At 49.4% G+C, this 19,927-nt stretch overlaps 1 protein-coding gene across 9 annotated transcripts; it reads right to left on the bottom strand.

The window, feature by feature from the left end:
- Nucleotides 1–1,196: 1,196 nt before the first annotated feature.
- LOC110565114 (cytochrome c oxidase subunit 7B, mitochondrial) lies at nucleotides 1,197–13,233 on the bottom strand. 9 transcript variants are annotated; one of them, XR_009590469.1, is made up of 5 exons: nucleotides 13,060–13,233; nucleotides 11,503–11,765; nucleotides 8,195–9,806; nucleotides 7,187–7,410; nucleotides 3,265–6,668 (listed from the first exon to the last, which is right to left on the bottom strand). XR_009590469.1 is itself a non-coding variant. In XM_060379038.1 (3 exons), the coding sequence occupies exon 3, from the start codon at nucleotides 3,552–3,554 to the stop codon at nucleotides 3,312–3,314; it is 243 nt and encodes an 80-aa protein (XP_060235021.1). In that variant the 5' UTR covers nucleotides 3,555–6,668; nucleotides 7,187–7,410; nucleotides 8,195–9,785; the 3' UTR covers nucleotides 1,197–3,311. The 9 variants fall into 9 exon arrangements, 1 of the variants encoding a protein (XP_060235021.1); XR_009590474.1 differs by lacking the exons at nucleotides 11,503–11,765; nucleotides 13,060–13,233 and adding an exon at nucleotides 10,913–11,477 and having other exon boundaries at nucleotides 3,265–4,958; nucleotides 6,501–6,668; XR_009590470.1 differs by lacking the exons at nucleotides 11,503–11,765; nucleotides 13,060–13,233 and adding an exon at nucleotides 10,913–11,477 and having other exon boundaries at nucleotides 8,195–8,349; nucleotides 9,709–9,806.
- Between the last annotated feature and the right edge of the window lie 6,694 nt (nucleotides 13,234–19,927).

Genomic DNA, 19,927 nt, shown 5'->3' with positions numbered 1-19,927 from the left:
AGAGGCAGAGGCAGGAAGATGGGAAGTTCACAGTTGTGCCTTGCTACATAGTGAGTTTGATGCCAGCCCGGGCTATATAAAACTTTGTCTCAAAAAGAAAAAAATATACAATCAAATTCAGTAATTACAGAAAAAGGGTAAAAGGTCATGACCAAATGTCTTCTAACCCATTGTCAAGCTGTTTAATATTGGAACATCAACAATACACTTCATCAAAACAAAACAAAGGTCAGGTGTCAGTAAGCACCGAAAATGTTTGGCAAAAGTGCACACGGTGCATGGTAAAAGATCCCAGCAACTTCCTGAGGGAAAATGATGTCTAAGCCACGTGCGGCAGTCCACACCTTAATTCCAGCCCTCGGAGCTATCATGGCAGTCCTCTAGGGTTGCAGAAACCTATTATTTTCCTCTACCTATTAAAGAATCTTTAAAAAGCAGGAAAAGCAAGGTCTCACCACAGCCAATTAAAAAAATATTTTATGTGTTTGGGTGTTCTGAGAGAGAGAGGCAGAGAGAGAGAGAAAGAGAAAGAATGAGACAGAGAGAGAGAGAGAGAGAGAGAGAGAGAGAGAGAGAGAGAGAGCAAAGCCCACAAAGAGACACCTTTCCAGGGGGAAAAGAGGCCCTAAAGTGGTATTTTGGAATTTGTCTCAGAGACGAACTTTATGTGTAGGGATTCGCTCTCTTTTTGCCTTGGGACTGGCTCGTTTGGGCTATCATGGGGGTGGTTAATCTAGACAAAGAAAAATAAACTGATTGGTTCTCAATGCAGGAAACCAACCTACCTCACTCTTCTTTGAAAGTCCACTGAAAGTTCCCCCTGGCAGGAAAAAAGTCCACCAAACCTTAGTCTTCAAGGAAGCCAACCACCTTGAATGTTTAAGTGAAAAGTGCATTTATCTACCTAGAACCTCTTTCCCTTCCTGCCTGCCTACCTGTCTGACTCCTAGCCCTCCACTACGGAGGTAGAGGCAAGAGGATCAGGAACTCAAAGCCAGCCTGAGCTAAGTGAGACTTTGTCTCAAGACAAATAGTGTCTAGAACAATCCCATAGCTGACATCATACTTAATGGTATTGTATTCCCCAAGATTAGCAGCAAAGATATTTGCTCTTACCTCCTCTTCATCGCTGTTTTAGTGGTCCTAGACAGTGTAATAAGGTAAAAAAATAAATGATAGACGCAAAGACTATGTGCTAGGTTGCTGTCAGTGACCCCATCTTGCTTTATTCCCATTTTCTTTCACTCTCAGGGTATGTCTTCACTCTGCAGTTCAAGTGTCATGCTCTAAAGAATAAGAGACTGAGCTCAGCCTCCAATAAGATGTCTCAGTTAACACCACCACCAGCGAGGCTTGGCGGAGGCTGGAGAAGTCTTCTGTGAAACTCTGTTTTCTGGATGTGGTGTGAACATTTGCAATCAGCTCACAGCATCTGTGGTTACCTGCACAAGATCAAACTAGCCAAAATCCTGGCATCAACAAGCTAGATGCTCTCCAGAACTCACTCTTTCCTGGGGAACTATTGGGAGTGGATAGTTGCTGGGGGAGAAAAAAATCACTTATTTCTAGGGATGTTCCAATGGATGGCCTCACATCCATGTACTTTGTGGGAGAGACAGACAGACTGGGGTGGGCGGAGAGGAAGTTAGAAAGGGATATGTTGAAGGAACATGGGAATGGGAAAATGGGGGTATATATAATCATTTCACTATACAGATATATACACACATGTATATGTATTTATGGCAATTGCCAGGAAGGTCTCACCTCTGGTAGGTGCCAAAACAACAGACTAAAGTTCTCAGGGAATCTGCCTCTGCAGGCAGCTCCTAACCTAGTCTTCCTTTCCAAAGGTGGAAAGGTGAGCTAAGGTGCTAGTCCAGGCAAGCAGCACCCTCAGGAAGGACCGATGTCTCTTTCTCAACACTGGTCTCTTGCATACTGGCTTTCTGTGTGATAGGCTTGAGGTTGCTAATGTTTGAAAGGGAAAAGTGAAAGCCTCTTCAGTCACAGGTGATGAAATTGTTATGAAACCGTGGGGCATTTATATAACAACTCAAAACTGACTGGTAAATTCAGCAAGGTCATAGGAAGTAAAGACACCAGGTAAAAGAAACTTCTTTTCACAAATACTTGGCTTACGAAGCTTTAAGAAACTCTGTTTAGGGGCTGGAGAGATGGTTCAGAGGTTAAGACCACTATCTGCCCTTCCAAAGGTCCTGAGTTCAATTCCCAGCAACCACTTGGTGGCTCATAACCATCTATAATAAGATCTGGTGCCCTCTTCTGGCAGGCAGGCACACATGCAGGCAGAACACTGTATAAATAATAAATAAATCTTAAAAAAAGAAAAGAAATTCTGTTTAGGGCCAACAAAACGACTCAGCGGGTAAAGGCACTTGCCACCATGTCTGATAACCTGAGTTCGGTATCCAGAGCCCACCTGGGGAGGAGGTGGTGCTCTTGAAGCAGTCCGTTCACCTCCAAACATGTGTCATGCCACACATGTATGTAATGTGCCATGCCACACAATCGCCTGTGCACATGCACATAAATGTAAGTTAGGAAATCTTGTTTATAATAGCATTGAGAGAGAAAAGGCGGGGAAGAGAGGAAGAAAAGGCTTGAAAGAGTCCATGGTTCTGTTGATGTGACATTCTAGAGGTGGCAGTAGTGACCATGATGACTGAACAGAGAAGTGGCTGGCTGCCTGGGGTGGGGGATGGGAAAAGGTCTGACTACATGCCAGAAGCAACCTGGGGAGGAAAGGGTGTATTTCATTCACAGTTCCACATAACAGTGAAAGTACTGTGGGCAGGAACTCAAGCAGGGCAGGAACCTGGAGACAGGAGCTGATGCAGAGGTTTACTTAGCCTGCTTTCTTATAGAACCCAGGACCACCAGCCCAGGGATGGTTGACAATGGGCTGAGCCCTCTCACATCTATCACTAATTAAGACAGTGCTCTATAGGCTTCGTTACAGCCTATAGAGCCTATATTTGTTTGTTTGTTAGTTTTTGTTTTTGTTTTGAGAGACAGAGTTTCTCTGTGTAGCCCTGGCTGTCCTGCAACTAGCTCTGTAGACAAGGCTGGCTTTGAACTCACAGAGATCAGCGTGGGATTAAAGGTGTGCTCCACCACCTCCCAGCTTCTACAGTCTGATCTTATAGGGCATTTTCTTTTTTTTTTTTTTGAAGATTTCAAAGGTACTTTATTTTTTCAATATGCCATAATTTAATAAACAGATGATTCTTTGACTTGGCATCACTTATAAGTTGGTTTTTTAATGATTATTGTACAAGCTGGCATGACTATTGATCTCTCCATTCCTTTGGGGTGACTCTGCCAACAGGAGACAGGTTCCATTCTATTCCAATTTGTGTGGCTGTATATGTCCATGCAGAAGCACAGAAGATAGCTCCACCAGCTAATATAGCATTTCCATATTTGTCATGAAAATCAGGTGTCCTCTTCTGGTGGCTCTGCCTTGCCACCACTTGCTGAATGTTTCGAACTGGGAGACGGCTCAGTGCGTTTTTGGCCAAGGGCAACATCGCGGAGAAGATGGAACTGTGGTGACTACAACTGCTTCCTCGGCGCAAATTCACCCCAGCTACCCTTGCAGAGTCCTGAAAAACCCTTATAGGGCATTTTCTAATTGAGTTTCCCGTGTCTCAGGTGACTTTAGCTTGTATCAAGTTGACATAAAACTGTTCAGCATATGAGAAACTGGAGGAAACTTTTAAGAATCAAGAAAATGTTCTGTCTTCTGATATATAAGTGTAGGAACCTAAGGAGAATAAGATTAATTGAAAATTCCACCACAGGCTGGGCATGGTGGCTCATGCCTTTGATTCAGTACCTGGGAGACGGAATCAGGATATTCAAAAGTTCAGAGTCATCTTCCGCTGCAGAGTGAGTTCATGGTCAACCTAGGATACAAGAGACCTTGTAGCCAAAGAGAAAAAAAAATAGTTTAAAATGTCCACAGATGGTGGATCACGCCTGTAATCTCAGCGCTCAGGAAGCAGAGGCATGAGGACCTGGAGTTCAAGGTCAGACTTCACAGCAAGTCTGAGGCTATTCTGGACCTATGAAATCAGTCCCACAACCACCAAAGCCCCCTTTACAGTAGATACAATTTACTGTCTGTATGTTGCACCTCTGTGAAGTGAGGCCAATTACCTGTACTCCCAGCACAGGAGCTGGGCTGTGGCTCAGTGGTAGAGTACGTGCTTAGTGTTTGCAGGCCATGGGTTCAATCACTAGCATAAACAAACCAGATAGAGAGCCAATCAGGTTCAGAGATGAGGAGTGCGTGTTACCTACCCATTGATCCAAATTCGCTGTCTCTGTCTTGACAGGTGGAAGTAGGAAAGCGTCCTTGTCCTTCCCTGCTCAGGTTTCCAAGGCCAGTGGCTTCCCGTGACCCGATGCAGGTTCTGTCTTGTTTCTTCCCTTCTCTGCTGCCTCTCAAGCCTCTAATTCTCTAATTCTTGTTTTGCTGCAGAACCTGCAGGGGCAGGCAATCGCTCGCCGCCACAGCGGCTTTGGGGTCTCATTGCTTGTCGGGGAGTTGCAAGGGGCATTTCTGCTTTGTGAGCACCAGAGGCGGGGCTAGGGTTCGTTTCTTGCTCTGGAAGCTTCTGGGAGCGTTGTGTATCACCAACTGATAGGAAGCCAGGGAGACTGGTTTCTATCCAGCAGGAGAATGCTGGGCCACTGCACTCCGTTCTTTCTTTGTAACAAATCCAGCCTGAGCCAGGTTTTCCTGGCGTGGTCTTAGTGAGATTTTGCAAGCCAAGCCTCCTCGTTAGTGAATGGCCAGCGTTGTCCAAGCAAGGAAAAGCCAGGGCGGCCTGTAAGTCTCTGCCAGTCTGGGACCTGCTTTCATGACTCTCTGAGGGTCCCTTGTTCCTGTGCAGAGTGTCCCTGGTCATTTCTTAGAAGGAAATCACCTTTGGAATGAAGCCAAGTTTAAGAGACTTGCATTTGTGTCTCCTATGTTGAATGAGGTTGAAAACCTGCTGGTCACTTAAAGGAATCTCTGGCACCGCTGTGTCAATAGACTGCCCAGGGGGTAGGTACTCCCCGAAAGGTCTCTTCTCTTCCCTCCTGCTATTGTGTTGGCCTCAGCCTCCTGGAGGTGTCAGAGCACAAGGCTATGACCGAAGAGTCACCTGTGCCTCCATTTCCCCCACTTGTTGGGACAGGTGGCAAAGCTGATTTAGCAGAGTGAGGATTAATCATGGCCGTGTTAGGGGCTGGAACAATGGCTCAGCTGTTAAGAGCAATCATTGCTTTTGCAGAGGACCTGTTCAGGTCCCAGCACCTACATCAGGAGGCTCACAACTGTCAGTTCCAGGGAATCTGATGCCCTCTTCTGGCCTTAACAGGCATGTGCAAGCATGTACACACACACACACACACACACACACACATTTTCTCTCTCTCTCACACACACACTTTCTCTCACACACACACATGCAAATAAATCTTTTTTTTTTTTAAGAACTTTTGTTCCAAACACAAGAGGGTGGGCTGTATAGATAGATGTTAAAGATGTCATAGTCTTAAAAGAAGAGAAGACTTTTGGCTGGGCAGTGGTGATGCACTCCTTTAATCCCAGCATTCGGGAGGCAGAGGAAGGTGCATCTCTGAGTTTGAGGGCAGCCTGGCCTACAGAGCGAGTTCTAGGACAGATAGGACTACACAGAGAAACCATGTCTGAGAAAACTAAAGACACACACACATACACATGAACCAGAGAAAGAGAGAATGAGAGGAGGGGGGCATTCATTGAACTCCTATTATATGCTAGCCACAGGCCAGAGGATGTAATAAAGACAAACTATTATCCAAAAAGGCTTGGCTGGGGGAACAGCCCGGGGAGAGCATCTGGCAGAGCAGGCTGCGTGTGCTCTACGGGTCTGAGCTGTAATGATTCAGAGAAGCCGGACTCTAGGCGGCGCTCCATTCCGAGGTGTGAAGCATTTCAAACAGTCACATGAAGGGACTTTATAAGCGAAGCTCCCTGTAAGCAGCTTTGTGGCCAGCAAAGGTCAGCGTGTGCTGCAGATGAGGCCCTGCCAGGTTGGCTTCTGATGCCAACAGGCTTAACCCCTAGCTTTTGTGACTCTGGCTTTTTACCTCTGCAGATGAAGGACTTTGGAGCTGTTTTGCTTCATCTGACAACCATCGTGGATGAATAATCTCCGGGACGGCCAGACACCGGCCGAGCGTGAGTTCTAGAACTGATGCCAAGCTCACCAGCCAGAGCTGCCCCTGCTCACCACCCCCAGTTGCTTTTTCTCCCTGGACTCACACATGCTGGGCAAGCCCTCTCTCGCTGAGCTATCCCCTCCAGCCAGTCCCTTAGGTCTTGACTACAGAGCAGCTCTTCATAAGCCTTACCTATAGGAGCCTCCCAACCGGCCCTGCCTTTATTATCCTCATTCATTTAAGCTGAGGAGAGCTTAAGTGCGGGGGGCATGGCTTACTAAGGCGCCTGCTGAGCTGAATAAGGATGAGGACTTGAGTCTGGTTCTGCAGCATCCTTGTGAAAGCCAGGCTGTGTGCACGTGTAGCCAAGGAGGTGGGGACAGGGTGATCTCCTGAGCTCAGCAACCATCCAGCCTGAGCCAGTGAGTCCCAGGCTCAGGAAGAGACTGTTAAAAAAACAAAAACAAAAACAAACAAACAAACAAAAAACGGTGAGAAAGATACCTGGCTTTAAACTCTGGCTTATGCAAACGTGTGTGCATGCTGCCCCATACACATGAAGATACATACACAAACATATGCATATAAGACATGTGCGTACAAGTGACAGAAGGGGGAAGAGGAAAGGGAGGGAGAGAGAGAGATTTCAAGTATGTTGTCCTGTCCAGGGCCTGAACCGAGCCCAGCTGCCTGTGCCTGCAGAGTGAGGGTATGGAATACTGAGCTGGTTGGAGAGTTAGGCCAGATAGATCTGCATCCCGGGACCTTGAGCCACCACCAAACCTTGCTAGCAGTGGCTTCTCCAGCCATAATTAGATGGACTGTAACAGCACCTCCCTCCAAGGGCATAGTAAGGGTTACATATGGTCATTGGGATTGCCTAGAGAAAGCACCCAATTAACACAAGCCACATTACTCTTCCAGTTTTGGCTCCCTGGCTCTCAGCATGAGTTTTTTGACACACCTTGTGACAGAAAGGCCTTGAGGACCCTCAGCACAGGAGAAGGAGTGCTGGGTTCTTGTTCACAGAGTGTGGCTCTGATGTGAGGAGAAGAGAGGCTACTCCTGAGCCTGGTGCCCAGCATTGGCTTCCTTGAGGTCTGAGGGATGCTGGGCCAAGGAGGGCATTAGTGCGGGCATCCCATGGTGGAGATGGAATGATACCGGGACCCAGAGCAGCATCCAACCCTGCGGAACAGGTGGAACAAAACATATCTCATTCCTTCATTCACCCATTCACTCATGTACTCATGTCTGCGTGCAATGAAAGCTGATTTGCTCCTTTCTCTGCTATAATCTGGCCATGGCACCGACCTCCAGAGTACAAGCTTCATGGAGGTCCTCAGAAAATACAAAAGCCCTAAAAGGTAGGAATACAACAAGTCACCGCATTCCTCTGGGGAGGCACTGGGAAGGCTTCTCTGAGGAAGGGGTACCTGAAGATTGACCAGCAAGGGTTGGGAGAGTGATCTAGGGATGGAGAGCATCAGGGGACAAGGCCTGGAGTCTGGAGAGAAAGGCTGGCAAGTCGTGAGTCCTGTGGGGCTGAAGAGTGGCAGGAAGGGAGAGGGAGAAAGAGCCCGGGGTTACCATTCTCTCTCACGAGCAATGGAAACTGATGAACAGTTCTGGAAGAATGATAGGATGATCAAGATGACCATCTTGGTGGCCATGTGGACAAGGAATCTGTTGGCATAAGGCTGAGATCTAAATAAAGGCTGAGATCTAAATAAAGGTTGGGGTTGAGAAGGGTAGGTGGTACAGACAAGAAAGGGCGAGCCTGAGACCAGGGTCATGACCCTGAGATGGTGAGAAGAGGCTGGCTGTGAACTGACTTTGGAGGGAAATTGTAGGTGACAGGCTGTGGCAGACAGATGGCTTATAGGACCAGTGAGCCTGCTCAATGGACCCACACAAGACAGGAGGGCACAGTCCCTGTAGCCAGGAGGAAGGGGCTGGCTATCCCTCTGACCTGGGCTTTCCACGGGAACTCCATGGTGGAGCCTAGGTTGGCAAGGGCTGAGGCTTGGTTTTCGTTTCAACACTAAGCTTTCCGGCAATAGCTGGCTTTCCAAGCCACTGGTGCTGAAATCCGGGAGTCCGCCTCTTGCTCTGCTAGGCATCTGCCTAGAGGCAAACAGAAAGGAAGCAGTGTGGGTGAGGCTGAACAGGCTGTGGAGGGAGGCTTCAGCTCAGTTGCCTCTGGCAGATCAGGAGCACACACCCACGAGCACACACAGCAGAGATCCCAGGTCCCTGTGGCGACACCAGCAGTGGCTCACACAGAAGCCCCTGAATCTTAGGTGAAGCAGAACAGCCTCAACCTCACCAAGTGACCTTTTCAGAGTTTCTGTTTGCTTGCTTGTCTGGTTTGAGAAAAGCTCTTGTGTGGCCCAGATGCGGCTCCACCTCGGTGTCTCGCTGAAGATGACTCAACTTTTCTTTCCTCCATCTCCCTACTACAGGGATCACAGGTTTGCACCACCACACCAGTTTATGCAGCGCTGGGAATAGAACCCAGGGCTTCATGCGTGAGAGGCAGCCTCTCTACCCACTGAGCTACAGCCCTAGCCCTCCGAGAGTAAGGTTTGGGGGGTGGGGCAGTCACTTTGAGAGAAGGTATCAAAACACTGCCCAGGCTGGTAAGTCCCAAGGGTTTGAAGAATTCATTAGCACATAGAAATGACCCCATGTCCGTGTCTTTTTTTAAAGGAGCTGGCTCCTGTTGCAGACTTGGCACAGCGTGAGCAGGGCAGAGGCGGGAGGCTTCCATGTGAAGGTGGCTGACGCTCGGTCCCAGGCACGGGACAGGCCTGTCAGATCCAGCGGCCATATGCAGAGTTTCTGTTTCATGCTGTTCTCCTCTGGACTCACAACAACACAAAGCAGAGGCCACATTGTCACTGTTCCCCATTTCCAAAGGAAGAAACTGAGGCACAAAGGGCTTGCTTCCTGTGGCTTTGCTCCTCAGGGTTAGAAGTAGCCTTTCCTGCTCCCTTGGGACTCTGCCCACTCTTTCCTTGCAGTTTTCATGGCTCTGCCCGGAGGCCCCACCCACTGACCTGTGCGCTCCAGGACTGGGGCACCTTATCTCCAGCCCCAGCCCTTAAGAACACTGGAAAACTGCGGTTTCATTTTGCTTAGTAAAATAGGCCATAGGGCAGGGGTGGAGCTCTGTGGTAGAGCATGCACTGAGCATGTGCGAGGCCCTGAGAGGCTTTTATTCCCCAGCACTGCAGAAGTGGGGGTGGGGAAGAGTGGCAAGGCCAGGGAGATGGCTTAGTGGGTGAGAGTGCTTGATGTGAGTTCAGATCCCAGCACCCATGCAAAGCTGTAGGAGGGGAGACTGGAGGATCACTGGGGCTTACTGGGTAGCCAGCAATCACTGTGCAGATCTGCCATTCCCTTTGGGGAGGGTGCAGAGGCTGAGGCATGGGGCTGACATGAAAGATGCAGAGAAACTACATTTATTAAGAGGCTCTTTACTCTTTGGTCCTTGTGATACTGCATTTCCACTTGACTGGGTCAAAGGATGCCCTGCCAACTAGGAGCATGGTGTTTCCAGGCACACCTGTGACGGCTTTCTGGAAGAGATCAAATTTTGAGTCAGTATCACACATCAAGAGATAGACTAAATAGAGAGACGTGTAAATACTTAAATTTTATATGCATGGATGTTTTGCTTGCATGTTTGAGTTGGGAGTTGTTCTGGTGCTATATATTCAAATGCTGATTTCAGTGCTTATAATCTGTTTATCGCCCTGTCATGAGTATTGTTATTAATGTTGAATTTTCTCCTGTACCCATGTGATGAGAAGGATTGTTCACCAATTATCCCTGATTGGCTGATTAAAAGGCCTATACCTGGGTAGGACAGAAGGAGGTGGAGCACTTGCCGCTCTTCTGGAGGACCTGGGTTTGATTCCCAGCATCTGCGGCTCCAGTTCTAGGGCATCTGAAGCCCTTTTCTGGCTCCTGAAGGCACCAGGAATGTCCATGATGTGTACACATACATGTTGCAGTTCATTTAGTGGTATGATCTACTAATGTTTATCATTAGCCCTATAATTATTACTGTGGTATATCTAACCCGCTATTGAAATCAATAAAGGAACAGACACCTGACAGATTTAAGAGCAGCTCTACTTCCCTTGGAGCAGGATAGATATCAACCCTCTGAACTACCCCTACCTCCCAGCCCCATCCCAGACCATCTGCTCTAACCATTCCTATCTGGACTACTTTCCATCCATAATCCTAAAATACTTGCTTATTCTTCATAGATGCCAGCCATGTGCTTCTTCCATGGTAAGCCATCATGGCTCTCTTCTTCACTCCTCTCCTCTTCTGGACCTGTCTCCTTCTACCCAAAATTCTTCTCTCCCCAAAACCTACAAAACTTAGCCATGCCCACCTCCTTCTGTCCTACTCAGGTATAGGCCTTTTAATCAGCCAATCAGGGATAATTGGTGAACAATCCTTCTCATCACATGGGTACAGGAGAAAATTCAACATTAATAACAATACTCATGACAGGGTGATAAACAGATTATAAGCACTGAAATCAGCATTTGAATATATAGCACCAGAACAACTCCCAACTCAAACATGCAAGCAAAACATCCATGCATATAAAATTTAAAAGGGGAAATAACCCTCCCGGTTCCTCCCCCTGGATAACCGTCTTTACCTGCCTTTGGGCAGTGGAGTTCCTGGTTCTGAGCCTTCGAGCTTGAACTGAGACCCAACGCTAACTCTTGGCTCCCAAGCCTCGGGTTTGGATTGAAACTATAGTTTTGGTTTTTCTGGGTCCCCAGCCTCCAGATAATGGCACTTCTCAGCCTCCAAAGTTACATAAATAAACAAATCTGTCTCCCCTCCTCACCCCTCTTCTTGCCTCTCTTCTCTTTCTGTTTTCCTGAGACAAGGTCTCTGTGCTGGTTGGATTTTTGTCAGCTTGATACAAGCTAGAGTCACTTGGGTAGAGGAACCTCAGTTGAAAAACTGCAAGTCTGTGGGCCATTTTCTTTAATGAGTCATGTGGGCGGGCCCAGCCCACTGTGGGCGGTGCCACCCCAGGGTGGGTGGTCCTGGGCTGTATAAGAAAGCAGTCCCCCCCAAAAAAGAAAGAAAGAAAGAAAGAAAGAAAGAAAGAAAGAAAGAAAGAAAGAAAGAAAGAAAGAAAGAAAGCAGTCCCAGCAAGCCTTGGGAAGCAAGGCACTAAGCAGTTACTCTATGGCTTTTATGGCTTTCACTTCCGGTCCTACCTCAGGTTCCTACCTTGGCTTCCTTCAGTGGACTATAACCAGGGATATGTAAGCCAAATAAGCTCTTTCCTTCCCGAATTGCTTTTGGTCATGGTCTTTATCGCAGCAACAGACACCCCCACTCTGTAGCCCAGGACAGCATCTATCACAGCCTTCTTCCTTCCCTCCCCCTGTGAGGGAACATGGGCATGTGCCACCATATCTGGTCATGACTCTGTGTGTTCCATTTCTCTGCAGAGAGAGCCCAGAGTCTCTGCATCTAAAAAGATGACGTGCCTGCACGCATGCATCAGACACACGGTAGGATCAATAGGTTAGTAAATGCACTTTCCATCCTTTTTGTTTTGTTTTTATTTTTTTCTAAGACAGTGTTTTCCTGCGTAGCGCTGGCTGCTCTCTCTCTGCAGCCCAGGCTGCCCTTGAACTCACAGATCCGCCTGCCTCTGCCTCCTGGAGCGCTGGTCTTAAAGGCCACCACCCTGTGCTCTTTCCACTCTTGAGCGACCGCGTTGGGCTACAACCTTCCCTCAGCCCATTTATTCCCTGAGAGACTGGCATGTCCTAGCTGAGTCCCCAGTGGTTCCTGGGAACTTGCTGTCCCAGGAGACCTTTCTTCCTTCAGCTGTCCTTTGCTTGAGGGCGTCCCCTCTGGGGATGGAAGTGGGAGTGGGCACAGATAGCCTTCCGGGTGGACGCTTGCCAGTCTTGCTCGGGCAACCACAAGAGAAGCCAGGCTTTGAGCTAAGAGCCCAAGCTGGTGCTTCTACCCTGGTAGTTAAAGACAAGGTAGGGTGGCCCCTACCTGTGCCCTGGTAGGCCCCCCTACAGTCACTGGTCACAGCCTCCTGCATAGACCTTTAGAAGTGTTTTGTTCCTGAATGGACAAGCCCCACATCCTTGAAAGAGTATCTGGGGAAGTGACTGTGAGCAGGTGTCTCATTTAGATATCAAGTCCCGGGAAAAGCAGAGGTGGGACCTTCAACTTAAGTTTTATATTTTTATGATTCAGATTTGGTATCAGCGATTATCTCCAAGGATCAAAACCGTGGAAGACTGAACAACCAGCCCCCCAAGTGAAGCAAGCATTCCCGCACTTGAGCTGCCTGTCTACCCTCTGATTACTTTATTTTATTTTAGGAACGACTCTTGTAAATTACAGCCCAATGGCCTGCTTCCCACGGGAGGCTGTGAGAACGCAGTTTCCCAACGCTTGGGAGGGGCTCTGCAGAGTATACCACAGCAGACAGCTGTGTTACAACGGCGAGACCCAGGACATTCAGAAACTGTCCCTGAACTTTTGAATTCAGAGCTCCAGAGCCGGCTCAGCTGAGGAGCTCTACCGTCCACAGTGAATGTGTCACTATCCCCAGCGCTGGGAATGGCAGGTTACATAACGTGTCCTCTGGAGGGCCCACAAACACGGCCTGCCGCCTGCCGCAAACAAAGGGGGTGGGGCGGCTCTGGCGGCTGCCGCTTGTGTGGAAGGCTGGGTGTCTGAGATCAAAGGGGGGCAGGGCTGGATCCTGCGGAGGGGCTGCTTCCTGGCAGGGCCTTCTCCCAGTGTCCTTACCTGACCTTCCTCCAGGGGCCTCTTCCTCTGCTTTACGACCTCATTTAACTTCAACGACTTCCTTAGACACAGTCTCCACATTTATCGCTTACCGAGGGGCACACAATCTAAGAAACACAATGTCCGCATTGTGCAAACCTCCTAGTTTACCCAGGCCCAGACAGACAGACCATCTGCTCCGTGTAGCCAGAGGTGGCGCTGCTGTAACGTGGCACGCCAGTCAGTCAGCCGTCTGTGAGGGTTTGAGACAGGCTCTCAAGCAACCTACGTGTCTTCTGACTTTCTGTGTAGCAGAGGCTACCTTGAGCTCTTTATCCTCCTGCCTCGGGATCCCAAGTGCTGGGATTATAGGTATGCCCCATGGTGCCCAGTTAATCAACTATTTATTTCTTTAAATTTGAAGGCTGCTGAGGGCTTGACCTCAAAGAGAAAACCTATCCGTGGATCCACAGAGCACTGTCAGCTTCCTTCCCGATTGGTGCACAGGTCCTCCCTGCTCAGCCCTGTGCTCCTCCACCCATCCAGGTCTGTCAGGTATATATGTGAGAACCAAGGTGTCATAGCTCACGGCTGTTTGGCACCGTTTCTCTAGGTCTTGTCAGTAGTTAAATCAGGGAATACACGTTTAGATACAAGTACTTACATGGAGTGAAACCTGTGGCCACTCTCACATCTCCCGCTCTAATCCAGCATCACCCCGTTTAGTCTAGCTTTCCCCCTTTTAAAATTATAATTAATGGGCTCGAGAGAGGGCCCAGCTGTTAAAGGCTAGGCTCACAACCAAAAATATAAAATAATAATAATTAATTAATTAAACGTGGGGGGGGGGGGTCAGAGGACAGCTCATAGGAGTCGTTCTCAAGGCCTCAGGCTCAGCAGCTTCACTGCTGAGCCGTCTCACCAGCTTTCCTCTTCTGACTTGCTCACCCACGGAGAACCTGCTCATACCATCTTCTGTCTGTGCACTTGCTAGTTGATCTCAGCACACCTGCGCAGCAGAGCTCAGCTCTGTATCTGGATCTCATTCGACATGACATCACCACCAGCGCCATGACATCACCACCCAGCGCAGTGTTTACCAATAGTTTCTTGTCTCCGGCCTCACTCACTCTCCACTAATTTCCAAAGTGACTTATGTATTAATAGCGGTTGTTTTTAGCTGAGGCCAGGGCAGGCCCATGCAGGGCCTCGGCTGTGCTTAAGCAGCTCTACCCTTTTTTGTTTGAGATCTTTTTGAGACAGGGTCTTATGCAGCTGAGGCTGGCTTGAACTCACTGTGTACCCAATGATAGTCTCCTGGACTACCAAGCTTGGTCTATGCCGTGCTGGGATTTGAATCCAAGGTTTCTTGCACACATGTAGCACACACACACATACACATAAATAAGACTTTAAGGGAGGTGGTGGTGCATGTCTTTAATCCCAGCACTTGAGAGGCACAGGCAGGTGGATCTCTGAGTTCGAGGCCAGCCTGGTTTACAGGGTGAGTTCCAGGATAGCCAGAGCTACACAGAGAAACCCTGCCCCTCACCCTTCCCCCCTCAAAAAAAGAAAGAAAGACTTTCGCCACGTGGCGGTGGCTCACACCTTTAAGGTCTGGGTAGAAGCTGCTTTTGTTCTTGTCTGCTGTGACGTGAACAGTTCTTCTGAACCGCAGACTCCCGTCATTATGTTCTGCCCAAGTGTTTGGCTCTAAGCCACCACAGACTGGAACCTTTTCCGCCTGATCCCCTCAAGCAGACGCGTGTGCAGCAGGCCAGCTCATCGAAACACTAGACCTGTGGTAGGGGAGGCTCATCCTTCTCCACAACTGCCCTTCTGCCAGCAGAAATGAGACAGAGTCCATCCTAGACCAGGCAGCCCACCCCAGCCAGCAGCTAACACAGACACACCAGGACATCAGCAGAGCCCAGCGCAGTCAGTAGAATTGCTTTTTCTTAGATCTGTTATCCGTTGGAACACCTACTATTTAGTCTACCAAATCCTGAAGCAGTTTGTTATACAACAATGTAATGCCAACATGCTAAAATATACGACTATCCTCTCACTTAACAATGGGGCTGGAGAGATGGCTCAGCAACTAAGAGCACTGGCTGCTTTTGCGGAGAACCTGGATTCGGTTCCCAGCACCCACGCGACAGCTAATGACCATCTGTAGCCCCAGTTCCAAAGGATCTGACACCCTCTTCTAGCTTCCTTGGGTACTACATGCTCATGGATCACAGACAAAACACACGGACACACAGAGTTTAAAATCGTATAAAAAGACTCTTGGGGATTGGGATGTAGCTCAGTTGGCAGAGTGCTTGTGTAGAACACAGGAAGCCCTGGGTTGTGCCTCCAGCCTGGCACATTCCGGAAATAGTGGTGCGTGCCTTTAAGCCCAGCACTCAGGAGGTGGAGGCGGGAGGACGAAGGTCAAGGCAGTAACAGTGTACTTGCTCTTGTCCTGCCACACAGAGGGCGCTGCAGGTGCTGCTGGGAAGCCTTCGCTATAGTAACACACAGACTTGACCACGAATTACGCAACCATACACCAGACCTAAGTCATCTCCACAGCAGGTCCCCAAATCCCCAGTGCCTGGTGACATCACGGTCCCCTGACAGGAGCATGCGAGCTGGAGGGGGAGTGAGGACGGACAGAGGCAGCAATGGACCAAGCACAGTTCCCACACTTCCAAGCCCTTGCATAGGCCTTGGGGCCTTAGGCGGCCCCAGCCCTCTGTGAAGCCTGCCCGGGAGCTCATGACCCTGTCCTGCTGACCAGGTGGGCACAAGGCCCCTGAGAGGACGTCAGTACTCGGTACATTTCGTCACCGGCAATAAGAAAAATAGTGTTTTAAAAACTCGCTGAGAGAAATGCCCACGGCAGCATTCTTCCTATGTGCTGGGCAGCCAAGCAACCCAAATGCCCATCAACCTGATGGGTGGATAAATAAGATGTGGTATGTTACCGCCCCAGAGGAACATGACTCAGTGAACAGGGAAAGATGGACTGACGATTGCTACAGTGGGAGAGGCCTGGGAGATAACCGCTGAGTGAAAGCAGCAGACAGTAAAAGCCACAAAATAGGCGATTCTACTTATGTCCAGACTGAGCAAATCCAGAGACAGAACTCGGATTAGTGTCAAAGGCTGGGTGGGGTGGGGGCAGTAGACTGGCTGGCAGCTAATCGGTACGGCTTGTTTGAGGAGTGATGAAATGTTTGAAAACTGATGGTGGAGATTGTGTAACTCCACGAAGACACTGATGACATTGGACTCTACACGTGAAATTGATGAATTTCAGGGCACGTGGATAACAGCTCAATAAAACTGTTAACCAAAACCCAACCTCAAACAAAGCCCTTCTGACTGCTTTAATTACTTGGCTAACAATCAATTAAGTCTTTGGTGCTGAAGACCTGGGGTGACGCTGGATACTCGTTCTACCACCAAGCTATGTACCCCAGCCCCAGGAAATGTTTATTTGGGTTAGAATCATTCATAAAAGAGGTGTTTCTGTAAATCCCCAGAGGACATCCATCAGCCAGAGCCAGAGAGTCCCTTTCACGAACACAGCAGTGTTGGGGGAGCCCTTCAGGCCAGCGCAGGGCTTACAGAGAGCTTACCCAAGGGTACAGTGCCACATGGCAAGCTGGCCCTGGGCATCCCCAAGTCTCAGGCTGTGGGGGAAGGGAATTACACGGGGACACGAAGGAACAAAGGGCTGGGAAGCTAGCCCAGCTGGTAAGCTGCTCACCTTTACTGCAAGCGCGAGGACCGGGGCTCCAACCCCACAGCCCATACCTAAAAGCTAGTTGCTGCGGTGTGCTGGGGCTGCAGACAGGATTCCTGGAGCTTGCTGGCCAGCCACGCCTAGCCTGATTGGCAGGCTCAGGCCAAGGGAAACCCCTGTTCCAAAAGATGAGGGGGGGCTGGGGAGATGGCTCAGTGGGTCCAGTGTTCACTAGGCAAGCATGACGACCTGAGTTTAGGTGCCCAGCACTGTGCAAAACCCAGGCATGATGGATGGACGTGTGTGTGTGTATGTGTGTGTGAGAGAGAGAATTCTGTGAGCAACAACACTCCAGAGTGCTCTGCAGTCCTCTAGGCCCAGCTAGATGAAAGCATGGTTACAGCTACGAAGTTAGGAACCAGCGTCCAGGCAGCCCGAGGGGGCAGTGTCGGAGCCAGTCTGAGGGAAGTGCTCCATACCTCCTGGGGTAGAGCAGCCGTCATGGCGAGGTGCGGGGAGTATGGTAGGTTTTCAGGGCATTATAAGAAATTCACTTTCCGCATAGTCCCAGCTTTACCCTCCGCTCTGGACACTTGGTGCGGTCCCTGGTGCCCCTGGCCACCAGTGGGCATCGAAAGGGCTGGGTTTAGTGACTCTCCGTTCATCTGGTAATCACACCCTGGCATGACTGTGTCCCTCAAAGGCTGGAAGCTTGGTACCCTGCGCGGTAATGTTGGGAGGTGAGAGGTCGTGAGACTGACCCCTCCTTATGCCCTAGACTGCGGCCTCATCGTCTCTCACATGCTCCTTCCAACACGGTACTACCCTCAGCCGGACGGGCTCTCGGAGGCTGTGATTGAAGGTGTGTGCCACTACACCTGGATGAATCATTTTAAAATTTTTAATTTACGTGTATGTGTGTCTGTCACTGTGTGTGTATGCCACACAGATGCCCACTGAGACCAGAAGAGGGCCTGCCTTGGAGTCCCTGGAGCTGGGATTACGTGTGGTTGTGAACAGCCTGATGTGGGTGCTAGGAACCAGTATTGGGTCCTCTGGAAAAGCACACGTGGACTTGCTGCTGAGCCAAGTCACCAGTCTGCTTTCGGATTTTCAACCTCTAACACGAAATAATCAAATCTTCTTTCTTTACAGGTTCCCAGCCTCTGGCATTTTATTATAGTAACAGGAAACGGTCCTGTTAGGAGTTTAATAGTGTGTTCTCCCAACCTCCACGTCAAGATATGATGACCTCAACCTGCCAAGGGGACCTTATTATTTTAATAAAATTTTAACGCAGTTGTCACGACGTAGTTAGAGACTCTAAGACAACATTACCCTGGATTATGCACGTCGACTCTGAATCCAGAAGCTGTTGTCCTTCTGAAAGGCAGGTCAGATACATCATGGAACTGTGTGAAGAGGGAGGTAGATAGAGGAGTACAGACACAGGGAAGGAGCCCGAAGCCACCAGGATCTAGAAGGAACAATGAAGGCCAGCTGGGCATAGACGTGTGCGCCTGCAATCCCAGAACTCAGGAGGTGCAGACAGGAGGATCAGGAATTTGAGGGCCTCCTTAGTTACAGGGTGAGTCAGGACAACGCCCTGCTCAGCCTCCCGACTCCAGAAAAAAACAAAAACAGAAACACAAGTGTACGTTAATATACTGTTTTCAAATCTACGTGAACCAGAATATTAAAGCATAAACTGCCGGGTTTTTGTTTTGTTTTGTGGGTCATCATCGTAAGAGCACCTGGGGTCTCCCATGGGAGAGGACCGCCCTGCCCGCCTGGTGTACAGCCTGTGCCCATTTCTAGGATAGTCTAGCTGTTTTTTCTATGGATAGTCTTCCCCATCGGGTTGCCCATGTGTCCTCCTGGCCTTTTACCCCAGAGTGAAGCAGATGGATTGTCCAAAACTCTCTACTGTCTGGGTGTGGCAGTGCACCACTGTAAGCCCAGCGCTACAGAGGCAGGAGGGTTGCTGCCAGTTAGAGGCCAGCAAGAGAAACAGTGAGCGCCCATTTCTAAAAGCCAACAGCAACAATGACAATAAGGGAAGAAAGTTCATGGATTGGAGGGACACGGAGGGCCTGGAGTTCAAGGGTCAGAGGGACACAAAGTCCTGGTTCCAGGCATGTGACCTTAGCTTCGTGACAGTTCCTAGGCCAGCTGGGAGTGTGTCTGCCTGTCTGTCTCACCGGAACAAACAAGCAAGTTCCCAGGAAAGTCATGTGGCTGCCTCCCTCTGTTCCCAGCTTTCTTCTCAGCGAACAGCAGAGTGGATGAGGCCACATGATGAAATGCCAACCTGGGAGCCACCAGCCCCAGGGGTGGAGGGAGGCACTTAGGCCTGTTGGTGTCGGGGTGGCTACTTATGCAGCCTTCAGTCTGGACAGCCTGGCTGGTTATTAATGAGTCTGGCTTTCTGGGGCCTGGAGAGGACTTGTTTGAGTTTCCCATGCTGTGATTTTCTCATGCCCCTTTTCCCCCAGTGAGAATACACACCTGAGGACAGCCCTGGCAATCCTAGAGCAAACCAAGGGGTCAGCATTTGCCTGCTGCCCATGTTCAAGGCCTGAGTTCTCCCCGACTTTCCCTGGGAACAAACGTGTTGACCATGGTGGAGAATATGGGCTCAGGGTGTGGGGTAACCTCTAGAGCATCTGCTCCTGGTTGTGTCCTTCCTCGGACAGGGGCAGAATGGAGTTCTGTTCTTTACCTACAAGTTAGAGGAAGTCCTCAGAGAAAGAATCTTCTGGGTGGTGCCAGGATTTTCATATCTACACGCCCCTTCCTCCACAAAAGAAAACAGCTCTTTTGTCATAAACATGTAAACATTTTTTTCTTTTTTAGATTGTGTATGTGTTCTCTTGTGCACACATGGGAGTGCAGGCACCCTTAGAGGCCTGAAGAGGGCAGATTTCCTGAGCTGGAGTGACAGGTGGTCATGAGCCATTCCTATGGGTGCTTTAACTTTAGAGTCTCTTCTCCAGCCTAGGAATTCATTTTTGTGTGTGTGGGGTCCAAAAACGTATCACACTTGTGACTTCTCAGCTCTGAGGAGAGCTAGCTGGGCCTGGTGCAGCTCTCTTTCCTCAGCCTCATGGATGTGAGCGCGTTACCAGACCCCGACTCTAGATATGCCTC

Source organism: Meriones unguiculatus, chromosome 3 (genome assembly GCF_030254825.1).
Source record: "Meriones unguiculatus strain TT.TT164.6M chromosome 3, Bangor_MerUng_6.1, whole genome shotgun sequence".
NCBI classification, from domain to species: Eukaryota; Metazoa; Chordata; class Mammalia; order Rodentia; family Muridae; genus Meriones; species Meriones unguiculatus.
This window is presented reverse-complemented; position numbering and strand designations above follow the sequence as displayed.